Raw genomic sequence first — 22,948 nt, forward strand, 5'->3', positions numbered from 1 at the left:
GCATTTATCAGCGGGCTGGCGGGCGGTGCACTTTGTTGCACGACTACCACTGCATGTGCGGAAGTAGCTATATATTGGTCCTTTTCTTACTATAATGATATTTTAGTGATTTTTTTTTACATGTGGCTAATATCTTCACATACTTGCCGTTGAAGGGGCAAAGGTTATGTTGTACTTGCACCAACTAAAACCACCACAATGTTCCTCCATCTTTGCTAAGACACACGCTGTACCACTTGTAACTGCCATCTGCGCATTTGACTCCTGACACTATTACAAGGACTCTTACTAAAAAGCACATGTCTCCCCCAAATATCTGCTCGTATCCAACACCTACTTCTGATCACCCTTCGCAGAACTCGCTCTATCTAAGTTAGTGCATAGAATGCAAAACTAAAATAAAACAACAAAATATTATTTTAAAATATATTTATCATATTTAATTTGTGTGGACACGCTCCAACGGGTCCTCTTACACATAATTAGTTTTATACACTATAATACAAATTTACTTCACCGCGGCAATGGCATACACAAAACAAGATGGCGTCCGGCACAGATAACATATGTACTTTGACATGTGTCAAATAAAGGCGGGAACATGTTGACATTTCTATTTATTCCATATATTTCTCCGGTGATCTAATTTAATCACACTATTAGTCTGGAAACCTCCTCCCTAAGAGGATAATCCCTCTGTACTCGTGGATATAATTTCGTTTTTTTTTTTTATAATTTTAGAGTCACAGAGTATCTATTGAGGAACAAACTTTCGACCTCCTGGGATACAGATATATTAGTACAACAGTCCATAGGAGAAACAATATATGACAACATACTTAACATAGTTATAAATATTAAAACTATTGGGTTGTACGGAAAGTAAATTTGTTTTTTTGTGTGGTAAAAATGAAAGACGATCTTCGTATAATAAATAAATATTAAATTACACATTGGCCATTCTCATCCAACAACTATTGCCATCTTTCTGGCAGTATCATGGATCCACGCTCATATAAATTTTTGGTCTTCGCTGCCAAAAAACTGATCCAGGTGATTTTTGACGTGTTCATTTGAGGTAAAGGTCCAAAAATTTTGCAGTGACCGGAATAAATAGTAATCCGAAGGGTCCAAGTCTGGAGAATATGGTGGGTGTGGTATTACATCCCATCCAAGCCGTAAAAGCTTTTCACGAGTGACCAAACTTTTCGTGAGGACATGGGGAACTAATATATCGAGCTTTGTGGTTAAACTTAGGTAAGAAAAGGACCAATATTTAGCCACTTCCGCACATTCAGGTCATCGTCAGATGCCGCGTGGAGGGGTGAAACACGTGTTGAGTAATTTGGTGGTGGCGGTTGTGTGATTCGCATTGTTTGCCGCATACGCATTAATCAGGCTGGCGGGCGGTGCACTTTGTTGCACGACTACCACTGCATGTGCGGAAGTGACTAAATATTGGTCCTTTTCTTACTTAGAATGATCTTCCGCAAGGTAACGCCTGATTCCATTAAATATGTTAAACTTAGGCCTTTGAGGTGGATAAACAGTTGAATTCGATTAATTTTCGCCTGTTTTCATCAACTAACTCCTCTTTCGTTTCTTTATCAGCTTCAACCGGCCTTGGTGTGTCTTCGACATCTAAATTTCCTGATCGAAATTTTTCCAACCAGTTCTGGCACTGGCGTATTATTAACACATTTTATACACATCGATAAATTTCTTTCTGACTCGAACAACATTTTTACCTTTTCTATATTAAAAAAGTAAAATATGACTAAAATACTGCTCATTGCGCTCCATATTTAAAATGGCATCGACCAAAAACAACTGCGTAAAATCAATTGAACTTATTCACACACAAGCCTTGATATATCAGCTGTCAACACATATAATGATAATGCGAGTTGAATGTGAAATTAGCTGTGAAATACTTTCCGTACAACTCAATATTTTTGTGATGTTCAAATGACTATATATTTACATTACAGGAAACGAATATATATGTACCACAGCATGTTGCGTTGGCTAAGTATAGATAGCACTTTCGTCTCAACAAATTTTATGTACTTATAACGGATATTAGTTTATACAGGGTGAATATAAATAGGCGTAAAATATTAAAAGGGTGAATGCAATGATCAAAGACAATCAATGTAAGATACACCCTAATCAAAAGTTAATGATTTAAAAAATAATTTAATAATCATAAGATATTTTTTTTTCAAAACTGAAATTACTATATATTACCATTAATATTTGTTTTCTATCTAGAAAAAATAATGTAACATATTTCAAAATGACTTTCATAACATCTGAATGGAATCTTAAAAATCTTTTGCTGACAAATAAAGCTATACATTCACCATTTAAAATTTTACACCTGTAAAATAACATATACCAAACATTTATAAAGTAAATCTTCGATCGCTGTTCAGAAAAGTCGCTTCCATGTTTACCTAACACATAACTAGGTACATATACATCCGGCCAATTATTATGTTTGTTTATACTAAAAATATACATAAAACCTACTCAAATATATTACAAGTACAAAATATCTAAACATATATATATTCTTAAATCTATATATCTTATATATATATATAGTGATGTGATGTAATTTTACATTTATTACCAAAATTATTAATATTTGACTAATGTAATTTTAGTGGTGCAAAATGCCATTTCATTTTAAATGCCATCACCGCGGCTATAATACTGCGTACATTGCTTTTTAACATTCAACAGACTCTTCTCGCTTTACCTGTTGACAGGTATGCCTGCCTACGTGACGTCACAGTTTCGTGTACACGCGACGGTTGAACTTATTGACACAGTTCTAGGGGTACCATCTCATCATCATCTCAACTTCTACCGTTATTTTATTTCATATCCAAAGATATATACTTAATTAACCGAGTGAAAAGATCTCCCACTAAGGGAGACCAAGGGCTTGGCGTTTTGATAAGCGTTTAAAACTGTCTGAAATCTTTAAGTTTTTGATTTTAATAGGAACACCGAGAAGTCTTATCTCTGGTCCATGGAGTACTCTAAGGTCTGAAACTCGAACCAACACCTTATCTCATATCCAGTCGCATAAAGACATAATGGTGTGATTGGGTGAAAAGATCTCCCCCCCCAAAGGGGGACTCAGACTTGGGGTATCGAAATGCGTTTTACACTCTTAAAGTGCCTGAAATTTTTATTACAAGTTTTGGGTATTTTATAGGATGACCAAGAATTCCGTGCCTAGGTCCATGGAGTACCCCAAGATCTGAAATTGAACCGACACCTTATCTCATATCCGGTCGCATAGATAGAGACATAATAGTGTGACTGGGTGAAAAGATCTCCCCCCAAAGGGAGACCTAGGCTTGGGGTATCGAAAAGCGTTTAACACTCTAAGAGTGCCTGAGATTTTTATTACAAGTTTTGGGTATTTTATAGGATGACCAACAAGTCCATGCCCAGGTATGGAGTACTCCAAGGTCTGAAACTAGAACCGACACCTTATCTCATATCCGGTCGCATAGATAGAGACATAATGGTGTGACTGGGTGAAAAGATCTCCCCCCAAAGGGAGACCTAGGCTTGGGGTATCGAAAAGCGTTTAACACTCTAAGAGTGCCTGAGATTTTTATTACAAGTTTTGGGTGTTTTATACGATGACCAAGAATTCCGTGCCCAGGTCCATGGAGTACCCCAAGGTCTGAAACTTGAACCTACACCTTATCTCATATCCAATCGCATAGATAGAGACCTAATGGAGTGACTGTGTGAAAAGATCTCCCCCTAAAGGGGGATCTAGACTTGGGGTATCGAAAAGCGTTTAACACTCTTAAGTGCCTGAGATTTTTATTACAAGTTTTGGGTGTTTTATAGGATGACCAACAAGTCCATGCCCAGGTATGGAGTACTCCAAGGTCTGAAACTAGAACCGACACCTTATCTCATATCCGGTCGCATAGAGACATAATGGAGTGACTGAGTGAAAAGATCTCCCTCCAAAAGAGGACCTAGACTTGGGGTATCGAAAAGCCTTTAACACTCTTAGGGTGCCTGAGATTTTTATTACAAGTTTTGGGTGTTTTATACGATGACCAAGAATTCCGTGCCCAGGTCCATGGAGTACCCCAAGGTCTGAAACTTGAACCTACACCTTATCTCATATCCAATCGCATAGATAGAGACCTAATGGAGTGACTGTGTGAAAAGATCTCCCCCTAAAGGGGGATCTAGACTTGGGGTATCGAAAAGCGTTTAACACTCTTAAGTGCCTGAGATTTAAGCTACCGGTACACAATTTAGAATTACATTCGTGTATGTCTGTATGTTTCGCTATATGTAATTCAAATGCAGCAAATATAACAACATTGTACATACACGCAGCCTAAGATTTTCTATATTCATGTTAGAAGAATTCTAGAACAGCACAATTTGGAAGAAACAAATCATATTGACCCCCCTCCTTTATAGGTCCCCCCCCCCCTCCAAACGCACCCTGATCTGAGAACCCATAACTCACACGATTTCCCTTTGTCAACCATTTTACTAATATTTTTTATATATTTTCATTTACCACTTGTAAATATAAACTATAATAGAATTTCTTCACAGATTTCAGATCAAGATAATTTATTAATCCCCTATGTTTCATATAAAACTAATTCTGGAGTTCCATTTCGACTACGAATTTGTTATTTGAATTTGATTATAAACGTACTGTGAATACCGCGAAAACATCGTACGTCTATCAAACAATCGGGGCTGACGGTCACTATCGAGCTAATCGGGGCTGACGGCTCGTATCAGAAATATGATAGGTAATTAAGACTAAGATATAGGCTTTATTGTGCCTTGCTTTTTTGCATCTCTGCTGGCAGGCCGTGAGATGAAATAAAGTAATGTCATAGAGCCTCTTTAGGAGGCTTCGTTTCTGTACCTTATTACCAGACGTCGATCTGTTTAGAAATAACCTGCCAGTGGTATTTAAGAAGCGGTTCCCAGGAATACGGAGACTGATTTGTCTGACCTCTCAATGCGACAACGAAGCCTTAGTCCTCACATCACCGAGGATTGAAGTAGAGTTCGTATTGTGTATATACAGGGTGTTCAAGAAGTTACAAAAACAATAACTTCAAATGATTCACTATTAAGTATTAGGTACTCTTAAAGCAGTTTAGACGTAATAACAGATGGCGCAAAAGTAATGTCATAATATGAATGCCTGTATTTATAGAAACAGCGCCAAATGACACTGTTGAAAAATAATTATGACATTACTTTTGCGCCATCTGTTATAATGGGACTACACGAAACCCCAGTGGTATATGTACCAAAGGTTGGTAATCTCTAATCTAAGGCTTTAAAATGCAAATCCAATTGTCATAACCACTATAACGCGGTTCATGTTTGGCTCTTATAACACGAACCCCGTATAACGCGGGAATTTCCCAATCAATATTTTTGTACTGATAAATACATTACCAGCACAGTTCATAATGTAAAGAAGATATCAGCGGAACTTTGCTTGAAATAATATTTTTAAAATAATAAACCGTTCAGAAATTATCTTATAGGTCATTCGCGTTAAGACTGCAGACAATCATCATTGTCCGTCGAACTAGCCACGCCACGTCACGAATCAAATCAATAAAAATATTTCGAAATATAAATTTCTAGTTAGAAACAATTTATTTGTTAAAAATGCCTAGTTTAGGGCAACGGACAATTATTGAATCCATTCTTAACGCGAACGACCTATAGTCTAATTAGATCTAACTTTCGACTTATACCTTCTTTAACGGGAAGAGATGAACGTGTCTATTGCACAAGACGCGTTGTACGAGGCCATACGCGTTATACGAGACAAACTCACTAAAATATTTAACTGCATATACATATATATAAATATTTGCCTGTTTGTTGTAGTCGCTTCTTAAATCAAGGTGCATTTGGAATCCTCGTGGCTTCAACTTGAAGTATGCATTGACTCTTCAAGTATATTTTTAACTCTTACTCTCTTTTATCTCTTTCAGCAAAGATATAAGAGTGTTGGAAGCTCCGGTCTCCGGTCTTAAGACCCAGATTCACTTATGACCACATCTTTACTATCAAATGATCAATTCCTATACATTATTAAATACATTTTCACTAATTACAAATTATTTTCTAGAAAGCTCTACGCCAAACGTGACGTCACAATCACGTACACAACGACCGCAGCCCGTCCCTCTCGCACCGGAGGCGGGGAGAGAGAGACAGGCATACGGTACGGCACGTTACAATAAAAACTCTTAATAAATACGAGAAAATATAATTAACATTCGTTTAAATTGAATACCGTATCGTTCCCAGCTGTGGGGCCGCGGCCCACGGGGCGTTGTTACCTAATTATATGTACAGGAGAACTGCCGATTTATATGAACACTCTACTGTACCTCCGTCCAATCTACACACAGTGGGTCGAGAATATAATACTAAAGGTAGCGGTAGTAGGAGGAGGAAATGGTGACGGTAGGGGGATTTTCTGGGTATAAGATGACAAAGGTATTGGGAAGAGGAAAGTATTCTAAATATAGGGAGGAGGATTACCTGAGCTTTTGGGGAGGAAATGAAAGTGGTATGAGGAAATGGCGACGACAGGATTTTCCCGGGATACAGAGGAGGATTTTCTTGGTATATGGAGTAAATGGTAGTGGGAGGAGGAAGGTATTCTAGGTATAATGAGAAGGAGATAGTTAAGGGAATAAATGGTGAAGGGAGAAGGAAATGGAATAATATTGTGCGAAGAATTTCTTCGGTATATGAAGGAAATTGTATTGGGAGGAGAGTTTTCTTTGTATACGGAAAGGGAAATGGAACAGAGTAATGGAGTTGGACATGATAGGAGGAGGAGAAGGAGCTTGTAGTTTATGTGTAGCTGGTACTAAAGAAGGAGGAGGAGCTCAGTAGCGCGCAGGTGCGCTTGGCTAGCAGTGATGAGGTGCGTACAGCTCGGGCTCCAGGCGCCGCACGCGGACACGCTGCCGGTAGTGGTACTCCTTGAGGAAGGCACGCAGCCGCGCCGGCAGTGGCAGCTGCTCTACACCTGCAACGACATTCAAAGACCTGAACTCCTGCTGAACTTGGACCTCCACTAGAACCGGTTGGAAGTAGCCTGCATCTAGCGTCTTCCGACGACCTTCTCCGCTGGCCTTACCAGTCTCTAAGGAATCTTAAGGCTCTAGCGGACACCTAATTATTAAATATAGGTCTTTACATATCTGCAGATAGCAGTGGTGGTGATTGTAGAGGTACTGTTGTTATTTATGGTAATAAGTGTGGTAGTGGTGTCCGTGGTTGTGCTGTCTTAGATGGTGCAAATTTGATTGCGGTGGTGATCAATAGAGGGATCATATCGATGGTTAAAGTTATAGCCGTGGTAGTGGTGATGAACATAGTGGTAGCTAAGTTGATGGCATTGAAAGTAATAATGATGGTCATGGTGTTATAGAACTGCTGGATAAGATAGTGGTATGGCTATCGAAAGTGGTGGTAGTAAAAGCAGAATTAATAGTACTGGTTATGGTGAGCGTAGTGGTATAGATTTCTGGGTGTTGTAGTGGGGTTCATTTCATAATGGTGATGAATTTTATGATAATGGGGTATTAGATTTGGCGTTTATGTTATGTAATACTGGTGAATACAGTAGTGGTGGCGTTACCATCGTAGCTGGTGTGCGAGACGATGACAGCGCGCGCCAGCTGCTGCAGCGAGAAGGGCTCGGTCCGAGGCAGCGGCGCCGTCAGCATCGGCTCAAAGAACATCACGCACGCGGGGTCCTGCGCACGACACACAATTATTTATCTCCACTGCTGGGCATCATGGTCGAAAGTATGCCTTCACTAGTCACTGTAGACTTTGCATTCTAATTAGGATCATTATTTGATTAATTGCATAACGGAGGATGAACGGTGCAGCATCACTATACTACACTACAGGCTACACAGGGACAGTTGTTAAGGGTTGGTGTCAAATGGTGTCAACTGTTGATGTGGTGGTAGCAGCCGATGAGGGATAGTGAAAATTGTTGAAGGACAGTAGAAGCGTATGAGAGGCGGTGGCAGCTGATGAGAGAGCGTTAGCAGTAGTTAGAAAAGGGGATAGCGGTCGTAAGAGGGAGCAATGGAAGCTGTTGAGGTACAGTAGAAGTTATTGTTGTGCGGCGAAAGCCGGTGAGGAACAGTGAAAACTGTTGAAGAACAGTGAAAGATGTTCATGGGCGGTGGCAGCAGATGAGAGACAAAGAAAACTGTTGAGGAACAATGGAAGCTTATAAGGGGCGGTGGCAGCTGATGAGAGAGCGTTAGCAGTAGTTAAAAAAGGCGATAGCGATTGTAAGAGGGAGCAATGGAAGCTGATGAGGTATAGTAGAAGTTATTGTTGAGCGGCGACAGTCTGTAAGGAACAGTGAAAACTGTTGAAGAACCGTTAAGGTGGTCATGGGCGGTGGAAGCCGATGAAAGACAAAAAAAAACTGTTGAGGGGCAATGGAAACTTTTGAGGGGCGGTGGCAGTTGATGAAGAAACGTTGGCAGTATTTAGAAAAGGCGGTATCGGTTGCTAGAGGGGGCGATGGAAGCTGCTGAGAGCCGGTGGCAAACTGGTAATTGACAGTGGTAGATAGTAAGAGACGGTAGCAATTGTTGAGAGGCGATGACAGTAGGTAAGGAGCAATGGAAGCTGCTGAAGGACGATGATAAGTGTTGAAGACACTGGGAGCTATTGGCGGACGGTGACGGTACCTTATAGTGTTCAATGAGTCCGGTGACAGTGGGGGCAGCGAAAACGGCCGGATCATGGGAGTCGAAGCTGAACCGGTGCTGGTAGTGCTCGATTCGCGCGTGCAGCGACCGACCGTACTTCCTGAACGACACGGAGAACAGGTGCTCCTCCTGCGCGGAGTCCCGGAGCAGGAACGTGCCTGCAAACACATCCACACACGTTCAAATTATACAAGCTGTCCGACATATTAACGACAAGACAATAATAAATTGAATAAAAAGTTAACCAAGAGCACAAATTTTATTTACAGTGTCATGAATCTACGAAATACCGAAGTCGAAATAATTTAAAAAAAACCTGTCACTTATTTAGTGTACGCGGCATTCCCATATATCAACGTCATATGAATAAATTAAAAAACAACCAAGTCAGGTCTTTACTATACCTGACTATAACATAAACCTACGTCAAGTCAAAATTAAATTAATCAAAAAATCTGGAACTTTCATTTAAAGATGTCCCATAAATCAACGACAAAAGATAAAATTAATAATAAAAAATCTAGTCTCGAGAGACAGAGATAGTGCTCTTCAAAGCCGAAATTAGCCGATTGTCTCTCTCTAAAGGTCGATATACAATATTCATCGCCGGGTACTAAATATTTGTTACTTTTTACATTACTCCATATTTACCTTCTGGTTTGTTGTCTAGAAGACGTTCAGCCTCATATCGGTCCATCTTGCCCCAGTAGAAGGAGCAGGCGGTTATCTCCTGCAAATCCGGCACCAGGCAGTGGATGTAGTCCACCTGGAATTTGATCGAAGGTCATTAAAACCAAAGCTTATATAAATGATTTGATTCCTGGCCCGACTTTTGGCCACCCTCAACCAGTTGCATATCTTGTTTTTTTTTTAATATACAAATATTCTTTAATCATTGAATTTACTGCTTCACCACGTGTTAAATGGCAGAACTGATGGTGCTTATTTCAGACCCCTACAGTAACTAATCTCGAAGGGTACCACAGGGACCTCAACTTGATCCGTTACTTTATTCACCTCATCAGATTACCAGTTCTGGAGTAGGATTGGTTCTAGCAGATTTTGATGATCTTCTAAACCTAAACCAAGTTTAAGATGTCAGAGCGCTGAAAACGCTTATCTCAGACCTCTACAGTAACATATGAGTACCACAGGAACATCTACTTGATCTGTTACTTTTTTCCCATCATCCGATGGACAATCCTTCCGTAGGATTCTTTCACCAGATTATATTTGGTGATCATCAAAAAAACCATATGGGTGATTAGTTATAAGAGTAAAAGGTATGAATGTATAGCTGATCTTTCAGCAGAAAGCTTTAAATCTTTTACACCTATTTTTAATCACCCTATATAATGTGATCACTCTGAAATATATTACATCAATAGTTTTTTTTGTATTGCAATGCGATAAAGGCTGCAGAGACAATAATTAATATATTACACAAAAATCTCTTTAAGTACGCTTTTTCTTAGTATATTATCATTACTTCATATATTATTTTTGACACCATCGCAATTATATAGAGTGACCCATACCTGCCATTAAAGTTTTTACACATATAAACAATCATCCTGTATATTGACTAAGTATAGTCCTAATTTATTTTAGCTCTCGAGTACCTGGGAAGAAACACTATATAGAGTAAATAAACAGTATGGATAAAGATGTATTTACCTGCGTGTGAACTTTAGCCGGGGGCGTTAGCGGCGCATGCGCAAGAGACGCCCCCGCGTGAGGCAGCGCAGGCGCACGCAGCAGTAACGCTCGCAACTCCCCACCACAAACCACCTGCAAACATAACATATTACTAGTAACAGTACACCGTAGAATCTTGCCAGTGTCAATATGGATCCCAAGAGGTCCACGAGACATTGAAGATGGTCTAAATTGGTAATTTAATTTTGAAGTAATATTCACACATTTACACTCATTTACCAGTGACAAGGCTTATTTTCCAAGAACACCTATCCCCCGATTTACACGGTACTTGTTTTACACGTTTTCGCTTTTACACGGTTTTCCAAATAAGTTGTTTTTGTTTTTATCACACTCTACTAAATGCTACTGTGATTGAACACGTGCGTTGTGCACACATTTCACGGGGAATCCCCGAGCTTATGTGCTGACTTGCTGCACACGCGCACTGTGTCTGTATTTCTTCGCATAAAATTAAAGTTTTATCTATGGAAAATTGTATTTGAGTGAAAGTTTCACAGTTTCAGAAATATTTAATTTTCCATTTTCGTAAATTACCAATGAGTGCATAATTTAGAGTATTATAAATAAATAAAAAAACATTGTTTCCGTAATACATTAAATATTTTAACTTGTCAATGCATTTTATTTTTATTTCTGTGTGCACCAAAAAATATTAAAAAAATGTTAAATAGCAAAATTATGCATTTTCTGCAAGCTTTTCGATTTACACGATTTTGACTTGAAAATTTTTAATTTTCGATTTACACGTTTTTCTCAGGAACGTATCTACCGTGTAAATCGGGGGATAGGTGTACACCATAGAATCTTGTCACTGTCAATGTGGATCCCTAGAGGTCCACGAGAGATATCGAAGAGGGTCTAAATTGGTAATTAAATTTTGAAGTAATATTCACACAATTACACTCAATTACCAGTGACAAGGCTTATTTTCCAAGTAGATAGACATGTTTAAAGGTTTTCACTCACCTGGAAGTGAGGGTGGAGTCTTATCGGACCATCATTGGTTTGTGTGAGCTCATTTCTACGACCTTCCTGCGAAACGGCTTCGGCTTCACTGGAAACAAAACATTATTCTTCACAACCACAAATATTGACAGACTAAAGGTGTTACCATAGACATACAGACAAAACTATTCTATTTGCATTACATACCCGCTTACTCGTTCTTATCTTAAATCTAGATTTCATTTCCTATACTCACACAATAAGTTGCTTAGATCTTTAGAGAACTTGAAATTGACTATGCCTGCTCATTCCACTATGGTTATAGCAAAATCTTTCATTACTCTCAGGTTATGGAATGAGCTACCAGAACCAATAAGATGAGCTAAATTCCTTTCAGCATTTCTCTAAAATAGGATATCGTGTAGCATTTCCTATTTTATTTGTATTTATATAGAACCTTTTTCATGTAAATATATCTAAAGAGATATCTAATATATAAAATTCTCGTGTCACGGTGTTCGAACTTGAACTCCTCTGAAACGGCTTGACCGATTTTTACCAAATTTTATATGCGTATTTAGTAGGTCTGAGAATCGGCTACTATCTATTTTTCATACCCCTAAGTGATAAGGGTTGTTCACCCTTAAATTTTTTATTTTTTTGACGAAATTTTTTGTTATTATTTTTTTATGATACAACATCCAAAAATACATACAACCCTAAATTTTCACCCCTCTACGATCAACCCTTATTTTTAAATTGAAAATTAAAAATATTTTTTTGCAAAACAACGTTTGCGGGATCAGCTAGTGTGTATATATAAATATTCCTGTATAGATGTATGTTTGTATAGTAATGTATTTGTATACCCTAAACTGCCCTCTTCTTTGTATCTCATCTTCATAGATTGCCTCAATCAATACATCTGCCTCTTATGATTTTTTTTATTATCCTCTATTTATTATCTATGGTATACAAAAAAGTAAATAATAATAACAACGTTGAACAAAAGCAACAATTTTTTTTAATTTGGTAATGGGTCATTTGACTTCTGTCTCGCCTGATCTTGAGTAATGACAAGGTCTTCGATGGCATTGGAACATCTCATCCATATATCACTCAGTGTCTTAGTGATAACATACGTACTTGGAGCATTGTCTATGGGTCTGAACCTCACAACTTTACCATGACCCATGAAGAGCCATATGCTGAGGAATGAAATCCACAGACCGAGTAGCGTACAATGCCATTAAAATAAGAATAGGACGGCCTCTCGGCTAACTTCACTCATATAAGTACGGTCAGCATTAAATATATAAAAAAAATAATAATAATAATTGTTTTTGTTGATTGTTTAATTTGTTCTACAATGAGCAAAAGAGGTAGTGTTTTACATCGGCGAGCTCGAGAGATTATCAGCAATGTTGATAAGTACTTCGAGGAAGAGAAAAAACGTGCCATTTTGTTGTTGGACCAGTTAAAACAAGCAAGAATTGTACCAGGGCCAGATGGCAATATACATATATCGCGTGATGTATTTGGAAGTTTCATTAAGCATTTGGAAACTGCTTCGAAGGTAACCGAGCGAGTGACTTTAGCCACTGGTATTATTTTTTAACATTGCTTTTTTTGCACACTATACCAAGTTCCCGTTGTGACGTCACAACATGGCGCTAGGCCGGTCCTATTCTTATTTTAATCGCATTGTAACAGATAGCCGCAGGGGCGTTTAGATTCTATAGAGGAGAACGGGACATCACATCTACATTTGGTTTAACCTCACTACCTTGTTATGCTTCCATCAGGTCAATTTTAGGAACAAGATCCAGCAGTGGACATCACTTGACTGATATATGATAACAGACAAATTAAGTCCAAAATATAACTTCTACTTAATTCTATGTAAAAAGCTGTGCTTATAGGATGTTTTGTTAAGTTTGGCAGTTTAGTTGGCAACGCTTCAGCAATAGCATTTCGCAGATGTTGAAAGTTGGAGCCTTCATTATTCACTCACTCAAAGCTAAACGCAAAGTGGTCTCATGTTACTGCGGTACAGCCAAAATACTGGTGGAGACACAGCTTTACCCTGGGATGTACCTTGACATTGTACTGAGGTTCAACTGTGGGTTCTGTAAGAGATCTGGCCCTCCATATGTAAATAAGATGACCACCATGGGAGGTTTAGTTTATTTGTTTAGATTTAGTACTTTTATATTTCATTACATTATTTTATTTAAAATCTTATATGAACTTATATAAAAGCACTCACGTTCTTGGTGCGACTGACAGCACATATACTTCTGCAGTGGGTTCTCCATTCTCTCTTATCGACTCATTGTCTGCAATACGATTATACAGGGTGATTAATAAGCATAAAAGTTTTAAATGGGTGAATATGTTAATCATTGTAAATCTATATATGGTACGCCATAAACTAAAAAAAGGTTCTAAAATAACATACACCAATACCTCACTTTGCGTCGTGGTTACGTTCCAAAAAAACACGACGCAAATTGAATTAAGATTTTCTATAGCAAATCATGTGAAGATCGAAGATAGGTTCTAGGGTCACGAAAACACTACTTTTTAAATATAAAATTGAACATAGTAAACATTGAAAGAAAACAAAAATAATATGACTGCCAATAAATAAATTGGAAAAATATTAACCTTTCTTGTAACCAGAAATAACACGTAAAAATTTATATAAATTATTATTATCTTTTAAAAAAAAGCACAACACAACTCCAAAATAAGCAATACAAAGTAAAAATAAAACTTTAAAAAAATTGAGTTGATTTTTAATTAGAAAGGGAATCCCCGAGTTTTGATGGCATGGCGCAATTAGACACAAAAGTGTTGCCATCTTTTAGAAAAAAAAATAAAGACTCGAACCCAAAACAACGCAACCTCGAAAATCTAACGACGCACAGTGAAAATTAGTACTAATTAAATTAAAAAAAAAAAAAAACGCAAAACGAAACGACGCAAAGCGAGGTATAGGTGTAATGATAATAATTCACATTACTACATAAAAGTAATTATTGTTTACTATCTATCCTTTCAGATTTTGTATTGACACACAAGTTACTGGCCTGTCACGTTCCAAAATTAAAAAATAAATTAATTTAACGTATCTTAAAGTAACCATCTCGAGGTTTCACCAATTTAAAATCACCCTTTATATATTCTAGCTGTCCTTTGCTAAAAAGACATTTATGCTTTACACTTATTGCCTTAGTAACAAAATATACATCTTTCACTCATATATACAACCCCTCTCAAACTCCACTTACAGGTGGAATTTCATAAAATCTGATCTTAGCTTATTTCTACTCCATGAAAGGTATATATCTACCAGATTTCAAGTCTCTAAGCCTTATGATTTCAGAGATATTGTGATGAGTGTTGTACATTAGTGGAAACATATATATATATTGACAAAAATCGTAATCATATATATATATAGTGCCAAAAATTTTAATCATATGTATATTATTTTAAAAATTGTAATCATATGATATATATATATATATATATATTGCTAAAAATTGTAATCATACATATAAATATATATATATGGATTAGGAGAGACCGGAAAGTAATGTCGTTTCCGTCGACATATTTTACAGAAAAACCGATTAATTTGTCACCGCTCCGGCATTGATTTTGTATACTAGACGGCAAATGGTTGATAACGAAGGTGAACATATTGTTGATTAGAAATAAAAACTTGTTAAAAATGTAGTCGCGTGAATTTAACTGAAAAAGACGACATTACTTTCTGGCCTCCCTAAATTATATATATATATATATATAGTAAACCTAACTTACAAGTACATTCATTGGTGTTCTTAAATATAAAGATTGACTGTTATATTATATAAACACACTCGAACACACAAGTATCATATATTAATCAGAATTTTCATGTCCTTTTCATTCCTTTCTTTTTGTAGGTAAATTGTTCATCAAATCACCTGTGTTTATGACAATGGCATCGAGTTCCCTCCTCAAATCCCTCGCTCCCAAAGTAAGGACCGCTGCAAGCCTGTAATTACAATTTATAATGTAAAGATAAAGATAAGATACTTTATTCAACATTGGATCTTTTAACAGAACTTTGATCATTGACTTATTTATTTTTTAATCTAATTTATTTTTGACTGCTTCGCAAGATGTTATAGTTGTGTAGAAGAAACAGGAAGAAACTCCACAACAACACATATTTTAATAAAGTTTAACACAGATGTATGTGGGAACGGAACGTAAGAGTGAAGGAAGTGAGCGATTGATTGATGAATAAATGAAGAGTAGGAATGAATTATGACATTCTCGGGGAAGATGGGGATGGGCCGGTTTGTATGAACTATGTAAGAAGTGAAAAAGTGTTTAAAAAATTTTATAAAACATCTATTATTCGCCTGCGTGATTCACTCCCACATATGTACATATACAATCCATCAGATATAGCCTGAATGAAATCAAAACAACCAGGCGACATCGCTGCCAAGGATTCTTGTCGTTTAAATATTCGTTTATTGAATAATATGCCTTTTACATAAATTTACTTTTAATATGGGTTTTGAATTTTATTAATGGTACTCCAATAAGGTTTTGCTTAAAAATCTGATTGAATTAGTAACTTTTTGCAGTCAAAACTTATTTCTTTGTGCCTTGTAAATACACTATGGATGTCCTCTGCTTTTTTAAATTTATCACAATTATTGTAAATAAACAAGATAATAAAATAAATATATTATAAGGCCACTGTAAGAAGTTTTCTGGAATAGATTTATAGACCGAAGCCATATCTCCGATGGCTTTCTATTCTAAAACAAATATATATTCAATATCCAAGTTATATGTAATAATCGCTAAATAAATAATGAAGTTAAACATATAGTATTATTAAGTATTAGTAGATTAACATAAGTAACCTACAGGCAGGTAACGAATGTCCACTGGGTCTTAAGTTCTAGTATGGAGACCAGGTTTTGATATGATCTTCACCCAAGGTAGACCGACCAGCTATAATAAGATTGTTGAAGACACTAGTGTAGGTCCCTATCAGAATTCTATAGTGGAGGCTTTTATCCAACATATAATGATAATATGTGATGAGTGATGAATTATTAAGATGCTTCATCTCACCTGTCATCGCTGACGCGACGGTACGCCGTGCACACGCAGGCAGGGCGCCGCCACCGCCGTCTCCGGCACGCACACTCCCTCCCGTTCCACCTGCAAACACCACATCATGTACTCCGCTAATTAGATAGTTTACCATTCTTCAAGGTGAATAGAAACTCAACAATATATTATACACTATCAGTAAATATAGGATCAACAGCAATTCACATATATATATATGACATCTATAGACATATCTACTCTGATATATCACATACATAGACGATACACACATACATATAAAATGTGATTTGGTTTGATTATTCGGTAACAAATTTATGTAAGTTGATTTGTATTATAACAAGAAACCAATAGAGAGAAGTAGAGGAAAAAAGAGTATAGATGAGAAAGTTAGATGGACAGAGAAGGAATGTCTTGCACTTTCATTTGGGAGAGATGAGAGAAATCATGTACTTAATTATTTTGAAAAAAGATGTGGTGGAACTTTTGTCCTCGGGAACGGTTGCCCATGAAAGGTGCAAAACTCAGGATAACTCATGGTGGCTTAGGCCCATCATCTGCCAAATAGCTAGACTTCAAGTCCCTTGCAAAGGGACAAGATTCTTTATAAGGCTTTGACTGCAAGTACCACTCGGCTGTCTCATATAACTACATACCTATCAGTAACAGCGCTGACATATCGGTGAACACTGCTAGGTGACTCCGTGTACCGCCTCCTTTCCCACGCCCCACACCCACATGTGCACTCGCCGCCTGCAAATAATTATAATTATATTACAATCACAACACTTTTTTTAATTTTTATTTAATAGCTATGTTAATTGGGTAGCGGTTGAGTAGTATGAAGATCTTTGATCAATGTACTGCCGGTGATGACATGATACGAGAGTCACTTACGACAGGCCTCGTCAGAAGGCTCAAGAGTAACGAAAAGGGCTGAGCTTGGAGTTTCGTTGAGAGATCGAATCAAAAACAAGGAGATCCACAGAAAAAAAGTTGTTGAGGCTGAAAGGTTCTGGAATAACGACAAGCTGGTAGATCAGACTTCACTAGGTAAACCAATGACACAGTCAAAGTCAATGGAAATCACTGAGATTTTTAAAATATTATCTGTCTACATAGATCAAGTCAGGCCAACATTTTAGTTCTTCACCATCAATCGCTTATAAAATGGTAGACCTCCTAATCAATTGCAAACCAGTATTTTTTATCATGCCAATGTATACCATCCTCAAGTCTCCCATGAATACCTTGTGCTCCACCCAGTCCACCTTGAAAACTAATAAATCACCTTATTATTGGCGATTGCTTTGATAATAAAATGGTAATCATCTTACTCTTCCTAGAAGTCTGCTGACCCATGTTGCTTATGTTTCAACTATGAGTGGTTCAACCAGCGAACTACCATCTGAAACAATAAAATTATAAACTTAATCATAGAAAACAGCTGTTTTAATCTATTTACAGTAAATATCTATTTATATATTTTACATAATCATCAAAATCATCATCACCGTGCCAATAATTACAAGGCAAGTCTACTCCCTCAAAGATTTCCGCAATGCCTTGCGCCAGCATTCAGTGACTTCCTGCAACCTTGACTACATCATCGCTCCAGTAAGTAGGTACCCACGCCGCATTTACCGGCTGGTGATCCTTGCATCACCTATTATTTATTTTTACATCACAGATATTATATTCATAATAATTTTGTTGACCACTGCGCAACTATAAGTCGCATAGTACTCCTCTGCCAATTGCTTCCATCAGCCAATGTCTGAAATCTATGGAGTCCATAATCCTGCAACCCTTTCATGTTCAGATCACTATCTATCTATCTGCTTCTTCACCTTATTATATTGCCTCTAGATGTCTATACAGTTGTACCAAACATTGACTGACAACAAGCAAGCTATAATTTCATTTTCATCATCAATTCATCATCTCTTTAAAGCTTTTACATTGTTACTGCTCAATGCAGTACCAGAGGCTTTCTCTCATGGGACATCTAGGATGTATCTCTGCCTCTTTATACAAAATATAGTTTTTGAAGTTCTTATAAGGAAAAACAGCTCCCAGCACCCGGGTACAGAGAGATAAAATAAATATCACCCACATGCCACTAAGGACTGGCCAACTAATGTAATATAGGGATCGCCCAATCAACCAATTGTATGTCAAAAATGTATCCCCAGTGCTATCTCGCTCGCACAGTACTACATATAGACATGTGCAGTTTCACTCACCCACGAGTTGTACTATGCAAAATGTATAGATATGGCAGCAAAATAAAGAAGCCGTATAAGGCAAGTGAAGCAAAGAACAAACAAGCGCAGGAACAAGCCAGAAGAGAATCAGGAATCAAATTGATGAGCAACAATTAACTATCAATATTCAACAAAGTTTCTTACATGCTCGACAAATTTTTACTCAACAACCTATCTACTATAGAAAAATTAAACAAATAGGGAAAATAGATACACCCACTATGTGTCGTGGTTACGTTCCAAAAAAACACGACGTAAATTGAAATGCCACAAAGTGAATTAAGATTTTCTATAGCAAACCATGTAAAGAACGAAGATAGGTTCCAGGGTCACGAAAATACTACCATTTAAAAAGAAAATTGAACAAAGTAAACATTTAAAAAACAAAAATATTATAACTCTGCCAATAAATAAATTGGAATAATATTTTCCTTTTTTGTAACCAGAAACAACACATAAAAATTTAATAAAATCTATTATTCTTTTTTAAAAAAGCACAACATACTACATTACAACACACTACATAATTAAAACTGAACTCTAAAATTAGCAAAACAAAGTGAAAATAAAACTATGCAAATTGTGTTGATTTTTAGTTAGAAAGGGAATCCCCGAGTTTTGATGGCATGCCGCAATTAAAAACAAAAGTGTTGCCATCTTTTAGAAAGAAAAGAAAATTAGAAAAAAAAATTAAAGACTCCAACCCAAAACAACGCAACCTCGAAAATCTAACGACGCACAGTGAAAATTAGTGCTAATTAAGCAGCAACGCAACTTCGAAAAAAACGCGAAACGAAACGACGCATAACGAGGTATTGGTGTATAAGAAAAAAAATATCTTCAAGGTATTGGGTGAACTGGATACCAGCTCAATATGATAAAGCCATAAAGGATGCAGTACTTGATGTGTGGAAATTTTTCTACTTTAAGTCATTGCTCAAATTACTTCCCATTTATCTTCAATCTAGATATAAGAAAATTGTAATAACTAGACCAAAAATAATAAGGTATAAAAAATTGTATGTTACCAAAAAAAGAATCTCTGATTGTGACATAATAAAAAAAAAGTTTTACACCAATCAACCTGTATATATCATACATACCCACATCTGAATGCTATTGAAGCAAATACATTTATTATTGATATAGCAACACTGAAACTTCAAACAATAGCAATGTTATATATAATTAGCGAAACATATAAACTAGAGGCAACAAAATGCGACATGTAGGTTCCGTATTGTCAGCAATTGCACTGCGAGATAACAATTGTTTTAATGAAGCCAATTGAGGTGGGGCCGTAATTATCTCTAATTAATGTGCGAGGCAACATTGAGTCACTGGTAAATGCACTTGAATTGTCACATTTCTGTTCATACAAATGAGGGACAATAGTTTTCACAACATTTTAGTTACTGTACAGGTTGATTGGTTGGCTAATCTTCTTCAATTAATGTATGGAACAGCCTACACAAAAATCAAAGGTTTCCGAAATAATAAAAAACTTATTTATAATACTATATACAGCAAAAGTCTCACAGAAAAGTTTCAATATGATGGGCAGCAGTGTCCTCTGCATACCATAACACCACTTGATGGCCTGCCTCCCTGCCAAGTGTGGTGATTATGATATATCCCTATAAATATATTTTTATAGGAGGCCTATGCCCAGCAGTAAGCATCTATAGATCGAAACAAACTAATGTAAATTAATAATTGCCATTGGGTGATCATCAAATGATTGGCGATGAAAATTATGTACAATAATTAGCAATTTATAAATATAATCAGTTTTTTCTTCTATAAAATATCTACCTCATACAGCGGGAACTAGTTGGATGCCCAGCCTTTTGACCTTAGGATTACCAATTACTTTATGATGATGGGATGCTTACAATCGCTGCTTGCAGAATCTACATTCCTTCATTCATTGATTGATCTGCCTTAGATAGTGGTGGAAATCTATGAACTACATCAATGTTCAGCGGTTGATATCCTGCAGTTGAAATGATGATGTTAAAGATATTTGTAACATGAACACATCATTATTATGATGGTTCACAGGATCACCGACACATAAAGAGCTACTTGGATTTCTTGAGGAGTTGAGCTGGTTTGAGAAAGGCTTCCTACGACATATGAGAGCCGTTATGCTATTTATTATATTAGGAAATGCGAGAAGAAAGAAATCTATGCTAGTGTCATTACTCTATTTATTAGCTGTATTAACAGCTCTATACATAAATTTTGTTATTTCACCAGAGATTTGTTTTCTTTTGATTTTAACTAAAATTACTCTAGGATATACCATAAGTCATTGTCAACTGTCTATCTATCATGGGAATCCCACACCAGAAGAAAACTCTTTATTTACATCAGTTGAAAGAGCCCTATTGCCCCATGATCAGCTGATGGTTTTTATTGATGGAATATCATTTTCATAGCTTTAAGAATCTGTATAAGAATGAGCTAAGCTCGAGAAATATACAAACTTCTTCTTTGGACTTTGTGTTGTCATTATCTCCAAGACATATAGGCCGTAGGACATGGATGCACAGACACCGGCCCGCCTGTCGAATACTGATGGCCTGCCAACAGCAAAAATAATACTCTCGTACATTTGAAAAATATTAAATTCTATTCCAAAATAAAACCCAAAAAATTTAATTACCTATACTTCTGGCGGCTGGCGCGCCATCAGTTCATGATTTGTCCGAGTGGCCCCTAGTCTTAATAAGTCTGTGCAACCATGCCCTAGGAAGAATCCCACAATACCTTCCAATGTTAGATTGCAGAAGTTTTTATGTAATTTGTATGAGAATTTTTTTATTTTGTAAACCTTTGTCTGAAATTTAAGTCATATATTTAATATGTAATATTTAGGTTTAGTTTTAACTATGTAAGTAATAGATTACAGAAGTGAGTTAAACAAAAATTTATAAAAAAATCCTAAACATTTGAAGGATTTTTTATGTGATATAACTTGAGAATGATTTACTTTAAAGATTTTAAATTTTAAAAGTGACAAAAAATTGAGTCTGGTGTGTGCTCTTATCAGATCACTGTACTTTTGGAACCCACATAGCTTTAAGTTGAAGGATTCCAGGAGACTACAAAAATATGTAAATAAATTTGTAATAACGTATGAACAAAACTACGACAGCATTTTGTAATATCAAAGAATAAATTACCTCAATATTTCAAAAGATTTTCAGTATATTCCTTTCGTTCTTTTAAAAATGGAACAGGTTCAAACAAGTTCAATAACCTTTTGCTTCTCAAAATATTAACTTATAAGAACATAACCCAGCATCTTTATGCCCGAACAATATTCCATAATCACAAAGTTTCCACACAAATACTTTTAGAGCTATAACGAGGTGATTGACTCAGAAATAAACAAATCCCAGGAACAAGTCCGCCATCTTGAAAGCAATAATGCAAAACATTGTTAATGTGAATTGTACTGGATAAACAATAAAAATGTTTACTTACGTCTGCTTTATTTTCCTTTGTAAATAATATATTTCGCTCAATATTTTCTTAATTATTCACTCGTTTTCGTATATTCGTGACACATATCTAGGTAGATACACAACACTACACATTTACAAATAATATTTCACTATAATTCGATTCGATATTTACATGTAAAAATTGCACGCAATATTTACACATTTACATGAGTAATTTACATTTATTTTCAATAATTAGCACGCAACTAAAATACGCAGTTTCTACGTCGGTGTGACATTTAGTTTAATAACGTTCCGTTCTAAGCGCCGATACTAGAATTATTAATATTTAATTTTTACAAATAAGTGTGATTTATAAACAATAGATAAAAACTGACTAACTTTAAAAGTTCATTTTAAATTTATTTAAATTTTAATTTATATTTTATTTTGGAATCCACACCGTCTTGCGTAGATGATTATTTTACGGATATTGCGTGTAAAGATACGTATTATAAAGAACATTTTGTGACAGGACACCTTGTGTCAAATACAACAACCCGGTTTGAGATAGAAAGCTAAGAGCACTTTTCAA

The 22,948-nt window shown here is 36.4% G+C and overlaps 1 protein-coding gene across 1 annotated transcript; it reads right to left on the reverse strand.

The window, feature by feature from the left end:
- Window positions 1-6,662: 6,662 nt before the first annotated feature.
- Window positions 6,663-22,631, reverse strand: LOC137926263 (suppressor of cytokine signaling 5-like). The gene is made up of 12 exons (XM_068769855.1): window positions 22,394-22,631; window positions 17,969-18,039; window positions 17,288-17,384; window positions 16,632-16,721; window positions 15,458-15,528; window positions 13,747-13,816; window positions 11,499-11,586; window positions 10,488-10,601; window positions 9,462-9,576; window positions 8,790-8,968; window positions 7,709-7,826; window positions 6,663-7,093 (listed from the first exon to the last, which is right to left on the reverse strand). Exons 2-12 carry the CDS (start codon window positions 17,991-17,993, stop codon window positions 6,975-6,977), a joined length of 1,086 nt encoding a protein of 361 aa, XP_068625956.1. The 5' UTR covers window positions 17,994-18,039; window positions 22,394-22,631; the 3' UTR covers window positions 6,663-6,974.
- Between the last annotated feature and the right edge of the window lie 317 nt (window positions 22,632-22,948).

The sequence above is a fragment of the Battus philenor genome, unplaced genomic scaffold (genome assembly GCF_028537555.1).
Source record: "Battus philenor isolate CCGP_79_NKW_IND1 unplaced genomic scaffold, ilBatPhil1.0.hap1 SCAF_29, whole genome shotgun sequence".
Classification (NCBI taxonomy): domain Eukaryota; kingdom Metazoa; phylum Arthropoda; class Insecta; order Lepidoptera; family Papilionidae; genus Battus; species Battus philenor.

What these genes read in the sequence shown, in the direction of transcription:
- LOC137926263 (XM_068769855.1), bottom strand. Translation starts at nt 17,993, where the DNA reads ATGGGTCAGCAGACTTCTAGGAAGA. An exon ending in GACTCCACCCTCACTTCCAG is followed by an intron (nt 10,602 to 11,498) that starts GTGAGTGAAAAC and finishes TTATGTTTGCAG; the next exon opens with GTGGTTTGTGGTGGGGAGTT. An exon ending in CGGCTAAAGTTCACACGCAG is followed by an intron (nt 9,577 to 10,487) that starts GTAAATACATCT and finishes ATCAAATTCCAG; the next exon opens with GTGGACTACATCCACTGCCT.